Genomic DNA, 16862 nt, shown 5'->3' with positions numbered 1-16862 from the left:
CAAACAACTGAGGACCCATTCTGCCAGAACCAAACAATTGAGACACATCAAAACGTTTGTCATTAATGATCCACGACCCAAGATGAGTCTACTGCCCTAATGAAGCAACAGAGAAAATTTGGAATCTTTGTGTACATTCTCGATGACTGCTGCTCTTAAACAGGTTCCAGTTCAGGCAATTCAGACCAGACCTCACACAAATGGTCTATGATAATTCTAGCTTTTGTCTCATATTTTCACGACATGTGAAGGTGGTGACGGAGGATAACACGTTGTTGTAAGGCTAGAGAGACTATGATCATCTTATGTATCATTTCTACATTGATGAATAACAATATCTTGCGATGATATGAAGTTACCGAGAATCATCTTTCACCATCTTACCAGTCGTGGTCAAAGAATGGAACAGTAGGTAGTCTGTGCCAAGGTATAACGTGTATAGCTATCTCTGCAGTCAAGGTCGCCCCCTAGCGGTACCGTGACCAACACCACACCACACCACACCACACCACACCACACCTGGCCATCTCTGTGTGTATGTAAAGCCTCGTAATTCCATCCTGCACTGTTTGCACCGTGACGCCTGACGCCCACTCTCCCTTCCCTTCACACCCTCCCACAGTCCCAGCCTCATGTTGGGAGAGAGAGAGAGAGAGAGAGAGAGAGAGAGAGAGAGAGAGAGAGAGAGAGAGAGAGAGAGAGAGAGAGAGAGAGAGAGAGAGAGAGAGAGAGAGAGAGAGAGAGAGAGAGAGAGAGAGAGAGAGAATCCCTTCGCTAAACCATTCAAGAGGGAAATAGACTTAGGGGAAAAATGATAATCACTTCTCTTTATGTACGTCAGATGAATAGGTAGATTCATACATACAATAACGCCAGCACAAACACCAGCTGACATAGGCACAGAACACACCTAAGAAAAACACCTGAATACAGGACGAGTTTTCAGAATTCAGTACCATTACTGAGTCTCATATTAGAGTGTAGCGGCGCGACACCTGGTGGTGCGAGTGTGGTAGTAAGGCGTCCCTTACATCATCAGGATTGGAACCGATCGATACGCTGCTCTAAAAGCCTTTCTGAAATATTGTTCTGAAATTCATGGGCTAAACCTACTGATATTTCTCTTTGGTACAGCTGTCTCCATTTCTTCCTAAGCAAAGCTCCACCATCTTCGATTTTATACAGAAATGAATGTCATTTTTCCCAAGTCTATTTACCTCTGTCTCTTCTTGAGTTGTTGACAAATTCATAAATATGTATAATATATGCATAACTGGACACGAGGAAAGAGAATCTGTGGTCATATATATAGATACTGAATACCATCTTATTTCTGTTGTAGGGTCGTTTACTTCAGTCTTTCCGTGCCAAAGTCTCCTGTATATTGTCCATAATGCATGATAGATCAGTCAGCATCAGGAACTACTTGATCATCTCTTAGCAGGAGATGGCAGGAGTGAGATCCTTTGCTAGCAACTCTATAGACAGGTCAAAGGAAGCGAATGTCGAACTTCAGTTTTCCCAGTGGGTTTGACGTCGATGTATTCAACACTTTCCAGTAGTGGTGTCAGGGTAACTTCTCTCCTTCATAGCTTTGAGGTTTTTATCCAAGGATTATCCAAGATTCATTCCTGGAATTCATTGGTCCTGTGTTTTAGTTCATTCTTTAAGCTACAGTTCCTGGTACTCATAGACTGGTGTAACATAATGTACCCAACTGCATGTGTTACCTGTGAAGACAATCTTTAAAAAAGTTGTCTGACGATGTAATGGACATGTGAGAGATCCTAAATATGTGTATATTACGTATGAACTTCACAACTTTCTAATTTATGATGTAGACGGTTTAAAGAAGATGATGTATGTACCTAAAGTGTGGTACACATATTATTCATATGAAGTGGCGTGTTGTAACCAGTGTGTTCTACCCCACAGGTTGCCACTGTGTGCTGGCGAACCGACAGCCCCAGCGAAGACGTCGTCCACAGGTAGGTCGTCCACAGGTATATATATATATATATATATATATATATATATACATTAGAGATGGAAGGATGGCCCAACCAATGTGTACCCACCACCAACCACAGTGTAAGCAAAACCAACCACTGTATAGCCACTGCCAACCACCATGTACCCTCTACCGGCCACTGTGTGTGTGTGTGTGTGTGTGTGTGTGTGTGTACCCATCATCATCTTACACACGTTGCAGACTTACCTCTGGGGAATACTCTGCTCTGCTTGTTTACATAGAGAAAGAATAAACCAGTTTAATTAGTGTTATGACGTTAGTCTGGTTGCTGTTTTTAGTTTTCCTTAACGAAGCACATTATGAAGCTTTGTAAGACCTTCCCTCGTTAGTATAATGCAATTGCTAGAGATCATGATCTTGTAAGACAAGAGACAATGACAACTTATCTTTTCCTCTGTTCACTTTCCATGGTGGATATTGTAAATTCTCCTCGAGTTTCTCTATGTTAAATATCTGCAAAATATGATTCATAAACATAAAACAGGAAAAACACTCATTTCTTTTCTTGGTATAAGCCAGGTAAGATGTTTGTCTGGGTCTGAGAGCAAAGACACAACTGAGGAAAAGAAAGTTGTGTATGTATCTTTAACCCAAGAGAAGAATCATCAAACAGACACATACCTTAAAAACACTTGTTCTTCGTGATGTTAACTCCAGCATCGTCAATCCATCTTTTAATAAAACATCCGGAGATGTATGAGGAGAGACTCTATATGAGGCAGACCCTCATACCCAGGGTACCGAGGCTGTGGGACAGTGTTTGAATATCTCGTCTTGATCTTTATAACCGTAAATCTACAAGACCTTCCCAGGAAGGAGGCCAGGATCTCGATCTGAGTGTGGAGGAATTCTTCCATGTACGACGTGAAGGTTCGTCTTCCTCCTCAGGATTGTTTTCTTAGTTTAGTTTCGTCGTTGTGATTACTGAAGAGCATGTACCCGAAAGGTCTGGCTTCCACGTGAGGGAGAAATTATTCTTCAACATTATTCAGACAATGATTACGTTCCTGTTTTTCTTGTCATTTCTTCTTAAACATTTTGAAGGAAAGTTGTTGGCAAAGTAAATGGGCAAATATTTTCACTCGTCTCCCTCTCGTAATGATTTCAGCTCTAATGGGATAAGCGAACAATGAATCTAAAGGTCAGAGATGACATAGCGATGACATAGCGATGACATAGCGATGACATAGCGATGACATAGCATTGAAAGCTGTCGCCCAGCAGAGAGCCTCCAGCGTAGAGAGATGGTCTCGTTGCATTCGTTATGAAGGAAATTATCTTTTGTGTCTTTGTATTTCTCTGTGTAAACGAAGATTTTTTTAAATTTTCCTTTTACTTATGAAAAGTATTGATACTAGTTCCCTTTTAACATTTGTGTAGAATTATTGTCTCTTCAAGTATTTTTTTTTGTTTACTGTAAAGTGCAATCTGTTTTGAGCGATACTGACATTTTTCCTTTATATTTGCTTACAGAGGAGACAAGCTGACTATTCTGACGGCTTCTTGGACGAAAACCCTCCGGACACTACATACAGAGGTGAGAGAGAGAGAGAGAGAGAGAGAGAGAGAGAGAGAGAGAGAGAGAGAGAGAGAGAGAGAGAGAGAGAGAGAGAGAGAGAGAGAGAGAGAGAGAGAGAGAGAGAGAGAGAGAGAGAGAGAGAGAGAATACGTATAAAGAGGCAACACAGAGAATGATCAGTTATCAGGTATACAAACAATGTGACAGAGACAAAAAACAGAGCCGAAAAAAAGTATATATAGAGAGTAAGAGAGAGACAGACATGGACAGATTTGAGGACAGAAGAGACAGATGATGAGGCAGAGTACCGGCGGAAGACGAAATCAAACAACAAAGTAAGGCAAGATGAAAAAAAGTATGAAAAAAAGTATGATTAGTACACAGAAATTAATGTCGTTAAAAGATGACTAATGATTAGGAATACAGGGAAAATCAGTCTCTCCAGTGACTGAGGAAAACCATTCCAGGAAAGTATACAGGCAAGGTGATGGCCAGCCACCACTACACACCACACCCACCACTACCACCTCTCGCACGCACCACACCTGCATTGTACCCTCCACCAGATACTCCTCCACCTCTGCTACCAGCACTTTCTCCACCATCAGAACATATCGTTATTACTCTTTATTGCCCAACATGTAACCATTAGATCTTAAGTCTTATGGCTCCTTTTTCCTTATTACTCGCTGACAAATATTACAGCATTTGGCCATGTTGATATATTCTCCCAGCTCTCTCCCTCTTCCACAGTTGCTCGTAAACATGGAAGCCAAGAAAATATTGTAATAGTCTTCACAAAAAATATATTCCTAACTTTAAATCTTTCGAGAGAAATGAAACACGAGATACATGGGTGACTCACTCCCTGGCTAGGGAGTTCCTGAGTCTCTTGTTATGTGCAGAGGTAACTATTCTTGACTCTTATGACAGAAATAAACTACAGCTTCACCCAGGGAGACGTTGCCTTATACCACACCACTTAATCTCCCTCCCTCCACCCTTCCTTGCCCTCACCCTTTCACCAACACTCTTCCTTTCCATCACCCTTCCACCAACACTCTTCCCTTCCATCCACCCTTCCACCAACATCCTTCCCTTCCCTTCCCACGTATAGCCCTCCGTCAGTAACTCTGTCGTTCTCACTTCACAGGTGATTTCTTGGATTACGCGTATACAGGTGGTCGTCGACCCCTGGGCAGACCTAGACCAGGACGACAACGACAACTGGACGACGACGACCCAGACCTCTACTACGACGACGAGGCTTACTACTACGACGACAACGACGACGACGACTACTACTACGACTATGACAGCTATGAAAACGACTCGAATCACGACTATAACGACTGCGACCCTGACAATGAGTTTCAGAACGACTTTCCTGACTCACCAGACAACGACAGCTTTCTAGACGACTTGGAACTGGTTCACGACAATGTTATTCACAAGGATGATAATATTCAGTCGAAAAATATTGCCGGTAAAGAAGGCCATGAGAAAGAGTTCAAGGTCAAGGGTGAGTGACTGACTGGTGGGCTATGAGGGAGTAATTCCCCTACAGGAATGAATGAGTAAATCATATATTCTTTTTCTTGTATAATCCCCTTCTATTTTGTCTTTCCATTAAAAGAAAACGTCATGTGTGGGGTTTAGAGACAGGAAGACATGACAGTGACAAAAAAAAAAAAAAGGCTAAGGCTAAATCGCTGAGTTGTTGGTAAAATTTAGCTTTTGTTTGAAGTGGACCAAAGCAAGCACACAGCCAGAGTGCCTGCTGTATCATGCTTGCACCTGGCAAAATGTACGTGAAAGCTAAGATTAACTACGCGTCGGCTACGAGGCTTTTCCGATGACTAAGGATTTATAAAAAAAGTTTGGTAATGTTTTCAGACATGAGTATAAAGTTTGTTGTGCTGGCTATCTCTTCCTGTACAGTATTGCCAGATCTTTTGTTGTACTGGACCCTTTTTTCCGCACAGTGTTGCCAGCTCCTCCAGGCATGGCGGCGGACATGCTTGTGGTCCGCTGATGTGTTTGTGACCTGAATTCATTCAGCCTTTGTTGTGGTAATCCACGGATGTTTACCAAGACTTTATTCTCCATTCTTCATTTTCCTCATTTTGTTTGTCTGTCTGTCTGTCTGTCTGTCTGTCTGTCCGCCTGTCTTTCTTTCTCTACATCTAGCCTTGATTTTTAGGCACAATTCCTCCGTGGGTACTCACACGTAGGTCCTTTTTCCCTCCCTACCGTCACCCTCGACAGGTACTCTTCGTGCAGTCGTATTTAATAACCTTAACCTGATACAGTCGGGCATTTCTCTCGTCATTTTCTTTCATTACGTGAACTCCTGGTGTGAGTCAGTGTGTGGGAATGTCCTTCCTTCCCTGCCACATCATCCAGTGTCATAACCTCGCCACACACCAGCCTGACTCTCGAGACAATACTGTTCCTGAGGCTCGCGTACTTAGCCCACCTGCTTCTGATCTTTCCTGACTCACCCGCACTACGCTCACCCCCAGCATTAACACGATAACGTAAACACAACAACGAGGACACATCATGATGGGAAACACTTCCAGTGATCAGTGACTCGCAATTTTTTTTACGCAGTGTACCACCACTATACAAGAGTCATCCTGCGTCAACACATATTGTTATCGAGTAAATCAATATTCTTAACAGATACAACGGAAAATATTGCAGTGTACAGTGCTTATTGCGCCGAAGATGACCTTGTATCAGACCAGCATCAATGGGGTAATGAGACCCCGTCAAAGTAAGACGGTTTATTCGGGTCGTATATCCGGCTCAGGCATTTGTCCCATGCTCAAGACTGCCTCCCTCACTTCCCTCTTGCTTATCCCATCAACAGTACACACTAATATCTCCCGGCTGTAGTTGTCGTTGTCTTTCTCCTGCTCCATCACCCCATCTATCTACTCCTCTTTCATCTATCCCATCACGAAACGTTTCCCCTCAGACAAGCCTTTGCCCCTTGTACATCCTCTGTACTATCTGCCTCCCACCATAGTCTCCTCTGTGCTTAAACTAATGCTCACACCAAGTACCTGTTGTACGTCTGCCGCTCATTCTGTCTGTCTCTGTGGTAATAGTTTGTGCCAGCTTAGCTCTCTCCTGTACTAACTAGTGCCCATTCTCAGTTACCCCCATGCACTAACTAGTGGTTACCCCCACAGGTACTTCCGGTGTTGACTACCCGTCCCTGGACTACCTGCCCAAGACCAACTTCCGGTGTGAAGGTCGCGACCTGGGATATTATGCTGACCTGGAAACCAGGTGCCAGGTACATCCCGTAGACAGTATTATCATTATTATCATTATCATCATTATGATTTTTATGCAAAATGTAGTTTGAAATTCTCTTTATCTTATGTGATGTGTAAGTGTCATGATCATTCTGGGAGCGCCGTGCCAGGGGGTCGAGCTGAGAAATGGTTGAATATAGATCCAGATTTCTTATGGCTCTCACAGTTCATACCTCACAGTAGATACCTCACACATAATAACCATCTGAGATCAAGCCAACCCGTGCAGGTGTTCCACGTGTGTGAGGCTGGCAACACCCAGCATGACTTCCTGTGTCCCGAAGGCACCATCTTCAACCAGAAGTACATCGTGTGTGACTGGTGGTACAACGTGGACTGTCCCAGGTCGCCAGAGTTCTTCGAACTCAACGAAGATTTCTTTAAGGTAAGAAGACACTTCTCTGAAATTTCTCAGGGTCTCATATATTTCTCAGGGTCTCATGTATTTGTATCCCAGGTAATTATCTGGATCTACGGTAGGGTGAAGTTGGATTTCTTTAAAACATTTCACATTAAGGAATAAACTAAGGAAAAATTTCTACCCAAGAAAGAGTGCTTAACTTTCGTCAGATAATCCAAGACTTTATCCATTCTCTGCTATTTCTTGAGGTGATATTTTGGGATATTATCTTGTGATTTAAGCTTGCAGGAAAGAGTGTAAAGCTTTATGTTAGGAGCTCTTTGAAGTCACATTTCAATCATGTTACATATGTTACTTTGGTTGTACGTAGCACCTATGCTACTCACCAGAATCTATGTTGCGTCACACAGTACCTATGGTGTCACACGTTACCTGTTCTGCATCAGACAGAATTTATGATGTTGGACGTTACACGTGTCACTCATTCTGATAAATTTGGTAACTGTGGAAACATCAATGTGTTACTCCTGCATCAACCATTAATGACAACCAGTTGATGACTCTCATCGCATCCTCAGGACGGGGAGGTGACCAGCCCACCGCTGCCGTCTACCTCCATCGCTGTCAGCTCCCGTCAGCGGTTCGCTGGGTCCTCAGCAACGTCAGAATGGCCGTCAGCGGCAGGATGGTCCTCAGGTTATCACAAACGCCGCAGGTTTACCATACAAATCACCCACCAGAGGCACTGTCGCCCCCGAAGTTGAGAACGTCAGAACGAGTCGGGGTCGGCACCGCGGTCGCAGCTCCAGGAGAAGAAATAGAAATCGCAGCAGAAGCAGAAGCAGACCCATCGGAGAAGGACTGGCGCTGGAGGTTAGCTATAACCTGAACGACAATCCACTGCGGTCACCAGAGGACTCTGCGGCGAGACTGAGGGACATCCGACCCCAAGACCCGTCATCTGACGCGGGTGTCACCGGCGATCGCGCGGCTTCACAGTCTCTCAACCCTCCTCCACTTCCGTCTCCCACTTCTCCTACTTCTCCTCCTCCTCCACCATTCATGAACGACCCCGTAAGTATCCCCCGAAGACCGAATATTCCAATGACACCTTCATCATCACCGCCACCATTCGAAACGTCCCTTGCATCCCCATCTCTTTCACCTCAATCACCACCTCCAGCATCTATACCAAACGAAGCTCCACTTTCTCCTCCCTCACCTGCTCTTTCCCCACCTCATCCACCGGTAGTATACAAGGAAACCATCCACCACAGTGACCCAGACCATCAGAATGTCGAGCAGACTCAAAATGTTCAGATACATCTTCACATCCACCCAGACATAGACACAGTATCGCTGTCCACTGGCAATACTTCCCTTCATACCCACAAAGCCAGCTCTAAACTCACCTCTTCCCAAAACCCGATCACCACCCGGAGCACACCCAAACCAAGACTCACTTTCCTCAGCACGACAATAACCATCAGTCCACACCCGCCTCGTCCCACAACATCACGACCACCTAATGGCCACGCACTCCCCATCTACCATTTCACATCAAAACATCCACCGTCAGTAGCCCGCCAGCCCCTTGCCCGCCCGACTGTCTCTTACACAACATCTGCTCCTCCTCCTCAACACCTCTGGTCTTCAGAACAGCATGAAGGGCTGCACGTGAGGCCCAAGTCTTTAAGTGGCCACGATGCCCATCACCCCAGCCATACCACCACACCCCAGGCCCCAGCCCCATACATACAGAGCAAGATACTCCGTCGGCACCTCCGATACGCCCTGGCTTACCCTGAGCGTCCCATCCGACGACGAGGATCTCGACTAAAACGCCGTAGAAGGCCCACCACACCCCCCTCAAGAGACGATACACCGGTGTACCTCGATTACCGGAGGGCGACGTCACCAAGATCACCACCGCCGCCACCGCTGTCCCCTGCCAGTTACCAACATCCGACTCCCGAGTCCACAGAGACCACAGCCAGTCATCCCAGACCCAAGTACCCGTCCTCCACACCCTTCCCTCTAGACTCTCATCTTCGACAGTCGTATCCAACGCCTCTACCGTATCATTCTCTCACTTCAGGAAGCCCTCATCTTCCCGTAGCCTCACCCTATCCTGCGCCAGCATCCAACTTACCATCTCCATCGACAGTGGGCCAACCAACACACCGTCCTTATCTCTCATCCACTTCACATCCGCACGCCCCGTACCACCACCCTTCTTCACCAGCGTCGCATCCACACAGTTCATATTCATCCCTCAACCCAGAGGGTTATCAAACGACTCATCCTACCCATCCAGCGGAATCCCAGCCACATTCTTACACCACAAATCCAAGACCCAACTATCGTCATCCCCATCTACCTTCCTCTCCAGATCCGGACCATCCACATCATTCATCGACACCACATCCTCATACCATCAATCCACACACATCTGATATCCACCAGCTACATCCAAAACCCACGACCTTCCATCCACATCATCATCAGACTCATCCGCACACGTCCCTCTACCCTAACCCAACTCCTGAACCTATCTACAAGTATTCACATCCACACCTTTCCTCCACCCCACACCCGCATGTTACCCACCTCTCGTCACCCGTTTACTCATACCCTTCCTCAACACATCCTCCTCATCATTCTTCAAAACTTCATCCATACCATCCTCATCCATCTCCCTCACCTCATCCACACGACTTTCACCTATCTCAAACACCGTATTCGTACACACATGATCCGTCACCCAAGTCTCATCCATACTATCCTTCCTCTTCGTCAGCGCCTCATCCATACCAGCCTCATTCTTCACCAGCACCTCATCCATACCACTCTCACTCTTCACCGGCAGCTAACTCATATCACCCTCTCTTTCATCCATCTCCAGCACCTCATCAACCCCATCCGGGTCCATCTCCACCACCTCATCCATCGAGTCCTCACCCACCTCCAACAAATAATCCACGCCACTCTTATCCTGATTCACTCTCATCCTCTTATCCTCACCAATATCATCCATCAAAAACACCTCATCCACGTCATCCTCAGCCTCATCCATCACCAACACCTCACTCTTCCCATGCTCACCCTCATCCATCTCCAATATCTAACTCATATACCCCACACATTTCTTATCCAGTTTCCAATCCATACGACATTCATCCATCTTCAACTCCTCATCCATATAATTCTCACATATCAACACGACCTAACCCATACCATCCTTACTCATCTCCAAAACCTCATCCATCCCACCTTCACCCATCTAAAACTCCACATCCATACCACCCTCATCCGCCTCTCACATTTCGCACATATCACCTAAAAACTCCCCCAACTCCTCGCACTTATCACCTGAGTACGCCTCCAACATCTCCAGCACATAAACCTCACACATCTCCAACAACTCCTATAAAACGTCCTCACACATCTCCAGCAACTCCTCCAAACCACCCTCACACATCTCCAAAACCTCCTACGCAACAACCTTACCCATCTCTAACACCACATCAATACCATCCTCATCCATCATCTCCTCCATACCATCCTCATCCATCTCCTCCACCTCACCCATACCATGATCACTCATTTCCAACACCTCACTCATATTATCTTCGTCCATCACTGACACCTCATCCATCTCCCACACCTCACCCAAGCCACCCCAATCCATCTTCTATGCCTCAACCATATCATCCTTTCCCGTCATCCACTCCTCGACCGCACTACTCATTCTCTGGTCACCCTCACCCATCTCCCACGCCTCATCCATACCATCCTTACCCATCATCCACACCTTACCCACACTACCCTCACTCATATTCAAAACATGATGCACACCAACCGAACCCATCCCCAACACCTCATCCAAACCCCATTCACCCATCTCTCAAACCTGAGGAACATCCGCTGCCTCATCCGTCACTGATGCCATCCGCGGCTGCCCAGGAGACCTACCCATCTGGGGAGGCCTCAGCTTACCTATGGGGAAAGTACTACAGTGATCTGGGTAAGGCTTTCAGCCAAAACCCCTACTACCCCAGCGCCACCTATGCACCCCAGCTGCCGAGGCCAGGACCTGCTCCCCTGGTCCCCTCCTCCAGTAACGGTCAAGCCAGTCATGGTCCCCATCCTCCATCATGGCTTCAGGAGGTCGAGGGATCGATCCTCTCCCTCCCCATCATCCTCGTGATTCCCTCACCAGTGCCAGCAGAGCAAGACCACCGTGTTCCACGCCCCGTCCACCTGAGACCTCCAGAGCAACAACCCACAGATCTACCTTCCCCTTCCACCCCCTCTGACTTGGGCGAAGAAACCTTACTTCCTCATCCACACCAGCACGAACCTTCGTATCACCACAGTTCTCTTGTTCCTTCCCATCACGAGAGAGCTCCATCCTACCTCCATCCTCTCGATATTTCCGCTCCATCTATACCATTAATGACACCCGCCTCATCTCTTTCTCAACCAGATCCTTCACCAGCCTCAGTGTCTACCTTACCCACACCACCTCGTAAGCAATCTGAATACTCTTCATCAACATCTCCACAGTTACTGTCCTCACCATCCTCACCATCATCTCCGTACCTGGGACCTTCGACTCCACCATCATCACCAACATCACCAACAACATCTCAACAAACTGCACCAACATCGTCTGGACAACCACCTACATCTGCGTCACCAGTTTTCCCTCCAATATTCTATTCATTATCATCGGCTGCGCCATCACTATCCTACTCCTTATCGCTATCCACTCCATCACTATCCTCATCACCACCGTCATCTCCATCATCCTCTCGACCATTACCATCATCTTCACCAGAATCGTCTTCTACATTACCTCCAGCATCCTCCCCAACATCAACAGCATCATCCTCGCTCCAAAACACACAGCTCTCGCTCCTCCCGACCCACATCACTGCCGACCCAACTCTGAATTCCCTCGACTCCCCAGACGTGACCACAGACCCTCCCCAGACTTTCTTCGACGCCTCTGTCTTTCCTCTTGATCTCTCTCCACCACGAAGACCACGGCCGAAGACCAGACTTCGACAAACAAACAGAAGCAGAACTCTCGACCTGCAACGCCAGACGCCAACGTACAACAACAACAACAACAACAACAACAACAACAACAACAACAACAACAGTACCTCCTTGGTGCAAGTTTATACGACAAAGACATTGTTTTCGGAACTCCACAATCAGTCAGTGAGGCTTACCCCATACTAAAGTTTTTCTCAGACCTTGACAATAGACCAGAGAGTTCGATCCCCGTTAAGAGCGACGGAGTCTTCTTTGACAGCAGACAAACTTTGCTTAGAAAAGTTTCCAGAGAGGTAAGACGACTCAAGACTCTATGTCTGAGTGCGTACTTGAGAACTTCCTCCTAAATTTGTAGATTTAATCGTTTCTTTAACGAAAATACCTAAACTATATCCATGTAATTCTTCTCTGATTTGGCTCGCTTGAAGCATACTCAAAAACGCATTCAGACCTCCAGACGTTACCTGTTCATATACCAAAATCATGTCACTCCTAAAGTATTCTCAGTTGTATATACCATGAGCCATGCATGACCCGGGGTAAAGGAGAAAGCACTAAACATGATTTTTCTATATGTCTTCAGGGTCACTTTGTGAAAAGATGTTTGCATGACATTTTGGACAGATTTGACCGACTCTTAACCTCGAGAACAAACAACTTGACATTTGATGTAGAGTAAACGTCACGACTGACTCTCCAGAACCTGACTGACTAAGACCTTTCAAAACTTTGTTCAACTTTGCTCTGCTGTGTGTAAAAACATAGCTTATCTGTCTAACCTAATTACAGGTCACCTACAGCATCCCTAAATCCTTACCAACCATCCTTGTAAATCAGCATCAGAGCACTACAATAATTTTTAAGTCTAGGGCTAATGACACTTTAAGATGACGACCAGTTAAGGAAGGTTTTATGCCTTTGCAGTTTTTCGTTGGTAACTTTTGATTTAAAGTTCTGGAAAACCTTAATCATACTTTGTTGCATCAATTCTCTTGGCATCCTTACCTGTGGTAATCCGTTAAAGTAACCAGTTGAACATTAACTGCAACCTCAGCTCTACTTCCAGTGCCTTCAGGATCAGGTAATATTATGAACACAGGAAGCTTGTAGTGCCTCGTTAACCCACTGTATCACACAGAACGAGCGAGATTTCTATGGTGTTGTTGGTGCTGACAGAGACTACGAGGACAAGTATTATTATTACAGTGGCGAGGAAGATTACACTGATGGGTAAGTACCTGTCGTTTGCTCCACCATAAATGTAGATATCATTATTCTTTAGTGAAATTAATCAAAATCTCATTCTGGATGGCAGTAGGAGAGACAGAGTTGGGAATAATCATGAGAGGTTTGAGATGGAGATGCATTGAAAGCTGTGATGAATGAAACAAATTGATCTGTAGAATATGTAAGAAAATTGGACACCATCTGAAGATAGTATAAAGATAGATAGTCACCCATCTACTTGTATATCATCTTTGAAAGTCGTTCACAGAAAATGAAAAGAAAGAAGAATATATACGAGTGACTAAAGAAAAGTTCAGGGTTTCTTGCATGATATTTTACGTAGAGTTGAATGATTGAAGCAGGAAGAAAATATGTATTTCTTGCAATGCCGAAAAGTTACTATCATAATCTGTTTTTTCTCTCGGAACAGATTCCAAAATCCTCTGTTCTTAGAGGAGACAGACTTAGCTTCCCTGAGGCCGTATAGTATCAAGGAGCAAGACGAGGTACGTTAAGTCCTGATTTTCTTTATTCTATTATATCATCTGGTGTTACGAGAGGAGAAAAAGAGACTAGACATAGGAAGGTACAGTGGAGAACATAAGATGGTTCTAGAGTGGAAATATGGACGGTGTAGGTGTACTGAAGTGTGTGAGTGCCTTATTGAATATGTGGTTAGGATCTCAGTTGCTCAGAGTCTTCTGTAAGTGGCAAGACAAATCCATTTCAATTCCATGACTCGGGTCCTGTTTACTGTTGTGGTGTAGCTCATAACTACACGCCACCAGCACTAATCATGAAGTTATGTCGTAACACTGAGTAAACCTTTGTGTGGTCTGTCGCTGTTCCTGGGCCCCACTATATAACTATATCACTGTATCATATGTCGTTGTACCAACGTATAACTGTATATCACTGTATCATGTGTCGTTGTAGCACTGTATAAATTGATATATCACTTGGTCACTGTATTCATACAGGGTCAGTCCCAGCCACACCATCAGCCGTCGTCACCCACCACACACTCGCCTCCCTACCGCAGTGGAGACCCAGAGAACACGTTGCACCCGGGGGAGGCAAGACCCAGGGGGGAGGCAAGACCCAGGGCGGAGGCAAGACCCAGGGGGGAGGCGGGCCCAGCCTCCTCAGCTCCTGTCGTCCCAGCCAGGACCAGAACTCCCAAAAGAGTAAGACGAATGGAATCTTGTCCTTTGTAACTACATCTCCTCTAAACTAAAAGATGTTGACAGTCTCTTTTACCCGAGCGATTTAAAGTTATTCTAAAGTCATTATCTGCAGTTATTACTTGATACATTACCTCCAACACGTAGCTCTGTAACTATCACACAAGGTGTAGCTTCTCTCACGATGTTACCTGAATATCTTGGAAAGAAACTCTAATTTTGATGGATATCGTCGATGTTGTTCATTATCATTTATTGTCATTATCATTATGATTATCATCATTATTGTTATTATCATTATTGTATCATTATCAACATTATTATCATTATTATTTTTGTCGTGTGTGTGATGTCACACACACACACACACACACACACACACACACACCTATAGAGCACAGTCTCAGTTCTCGTGGCATGAGACCCCTCCCCTCACCCTTATTATCACCCCAATATCTCCAACGTCCTCTCCTCCCCTACAGTCTCCCGCCAGAGGCGCGTTCTTCACCCCGCTCCCCACCACCCTGAGACCTCTCTCCCTTGATCCAGGTAAGGTCATCTCCAACCATAGCGTCCACCTTCACATTGAGTTGTTATTTGGCCATATATTTCCTTGGATCGGTTTTCAAAATTCTATGATATCAGACAAAAGTCCTTCAGACCATTCATACATTTCTTGAGATTATTAATGATGCTAAGATTTTTCTCTTCGATGATTAATGATGTCTGGTTATCAGCAGTAGATGACTTAGCTAATTATCATGTTTTTATGCATCATTTATCATGAAATTCCCTTACAGATTCTTAATTAAAAACGTTTTTCTTTACAGTGCCTATTGTATGTGTTGAGTCATTTGTTAATTTGCAATTTTTTTCCTGTCTTCTGAACTTGAAAACACGATTTGTTGTGTTCCAGCCTGAACACACACACTGTGCTGGGCTTCTCAGGAAGTTCACCAGTGTAAATCACTGCTGTAAACCACAGTTTCGTCGTCTGTGTATTAACTATGTATCATTTCTTGCATTCCTGACAGATTTCCTTCATCTTGGGCAAGACTGGAGCATGAAAATCGGCTCTCTCTCCAAATCCTCCTCCTCCTCCCCCTCCTCTTCGTCTTCTTCCTCCATCCCGCATGAGGGGCAATCATCCTATCCTGGTCTGTCTCCTTACGACCCTAAACCTCTTTTCCTGCCGTACAGGAACTTCCATGATTCTAACAGTTTGCCATATCAAATCTCCCACGAGAGCCAGCCTTACTATCTTGACTATGGCAGCGATGAGAGCTGGAATGGTACGCTCTCCGCTCGACCGTACGGGTTGGTCGACGACTATGATGTGCTGTATGATTATGAAGCAGGAGACGAGTACAGTGACTACCCCGGAGTCTCCCAACCTGAATCAGGAACCTTGCACTCAGGTCCTCGCCCATCACCTTACTACCAGGGAACTGCACCTCGAGGCGAGGCCGGAGTGGCCCAACATTCAACCGTGTCTCCCTACCACTCAGACAACTCGCCTCAGTACATCACTGCCTCACCTCAGTATTCGACTGTGTCCCCACAGTATCCGAGCGTCTCATCTCAGTACCCGATTGATTCACCTCAGTATCTCTCCGTTACACCTCAGTATCCAACTGTATCGCCTCAGTATCCGACAGCGTCACCCCAGTATCCGACGGCTTCGCCTCAGTATCAGTTCGTGTCACCTCATTATCTAACTCTTCACCTCAGTATCTGACAGCTACACCTCAGTATCCGACAGCTACACCTCAGTATCCGACTGCCTTACCTCAGCAGAAACTATCTCCAACTAGACGACCAACGAGGTCTCACAGTCGTCCTCAGATTTCTCAGCCCTATAACACGTCTGTCTCTGACTTACACGGTCCTACCCAACCGTTCAAGAGACCAGCCATCACATTCTACTCGTCTGAGGAAGATTATGGAGTGAATTACGAATCTCCCGAAGCCTTCCCTCCTGAGGAAGCCACCCAAGAGAGTTACTACCAACAAGATGTTATGCAAGAGGACGTACTTAACGCCTACGGTCACTTTGATCCATATGGCGAAGAGAACGATTATGGAAGCCACTTGTCTCATCTGATACACACTGACCTGAGGCCGTTCGTCCACTCTCGAG

The 16862-nt window shown here is 45.6% G+C and overlaps 2 protein-coding genes across 2 annotated transcripts in view; both read left to right on the top strand.

The window, feature by feature from the left end:
• The window catches only part of LOC139761470 (U-scoloptoxin(01)-Cw1a-like), a 19417-nt gene extending 11404 nt beyond the window's left edge, over positions 1–8013 (top strand). Inside the window, exons 2-6 of the mRNA XM_071685700.1 lie at positions 1936–1988; positions 3506–3569; positions 6755–6861; positions 7113–7268; positions 7823–8013. Coding sequence (XP_071541801.1) covers positions 1936–1988; positions 3506–3569; positions 6755–6861; positions 7113–7268; positions 7823–8008 — 566 coding nt within the window. The 3' untranslated portion in view covers positions 8009–8013. The remainder of the gene's footprint in view (positions 1–1935; positions 1989–3505; positions 3570–6754; positions 6862–7112; positions 7269–7822) is intronic.
• On the top strand, positions 8013–16862 carry LOC139761469 (uncharacterized). The gene is made up of 6 exons (XM_071685698.1): positions 8013–8318; positions 13450–13541; positions 13969–14044; positions 14519–14725; positions 15205–15271; positions 15757–16862. The coding sequence occupies exons 1-6, from the start codon at positions 8307–8309 to the stop codon at positions 16458–16460; spliced, it is 1158 nt and encodes a 385-aa protein (XP_071541799.1). The 5' UTR covers positions 8013–8306; the 3' UTR covers positions 16461–16862.

This window comes from Panulirus ornatus, chromosome 40 (assembly GCF_036320965.1).
Source record: "Panulirus ornatus isolate Po-2019 chromosome 40, ASM3632096v1, whole genome shotgun sequence".
NCBI lineage: Eukaryota > Metazoa > Arthropoda > Malacostraca > Decapoda > Palinuridae > Panulirus > Panulirus ornatus.
This window is presented reverse-complemented; position numbering and strand designations above follow the sequence as displayed.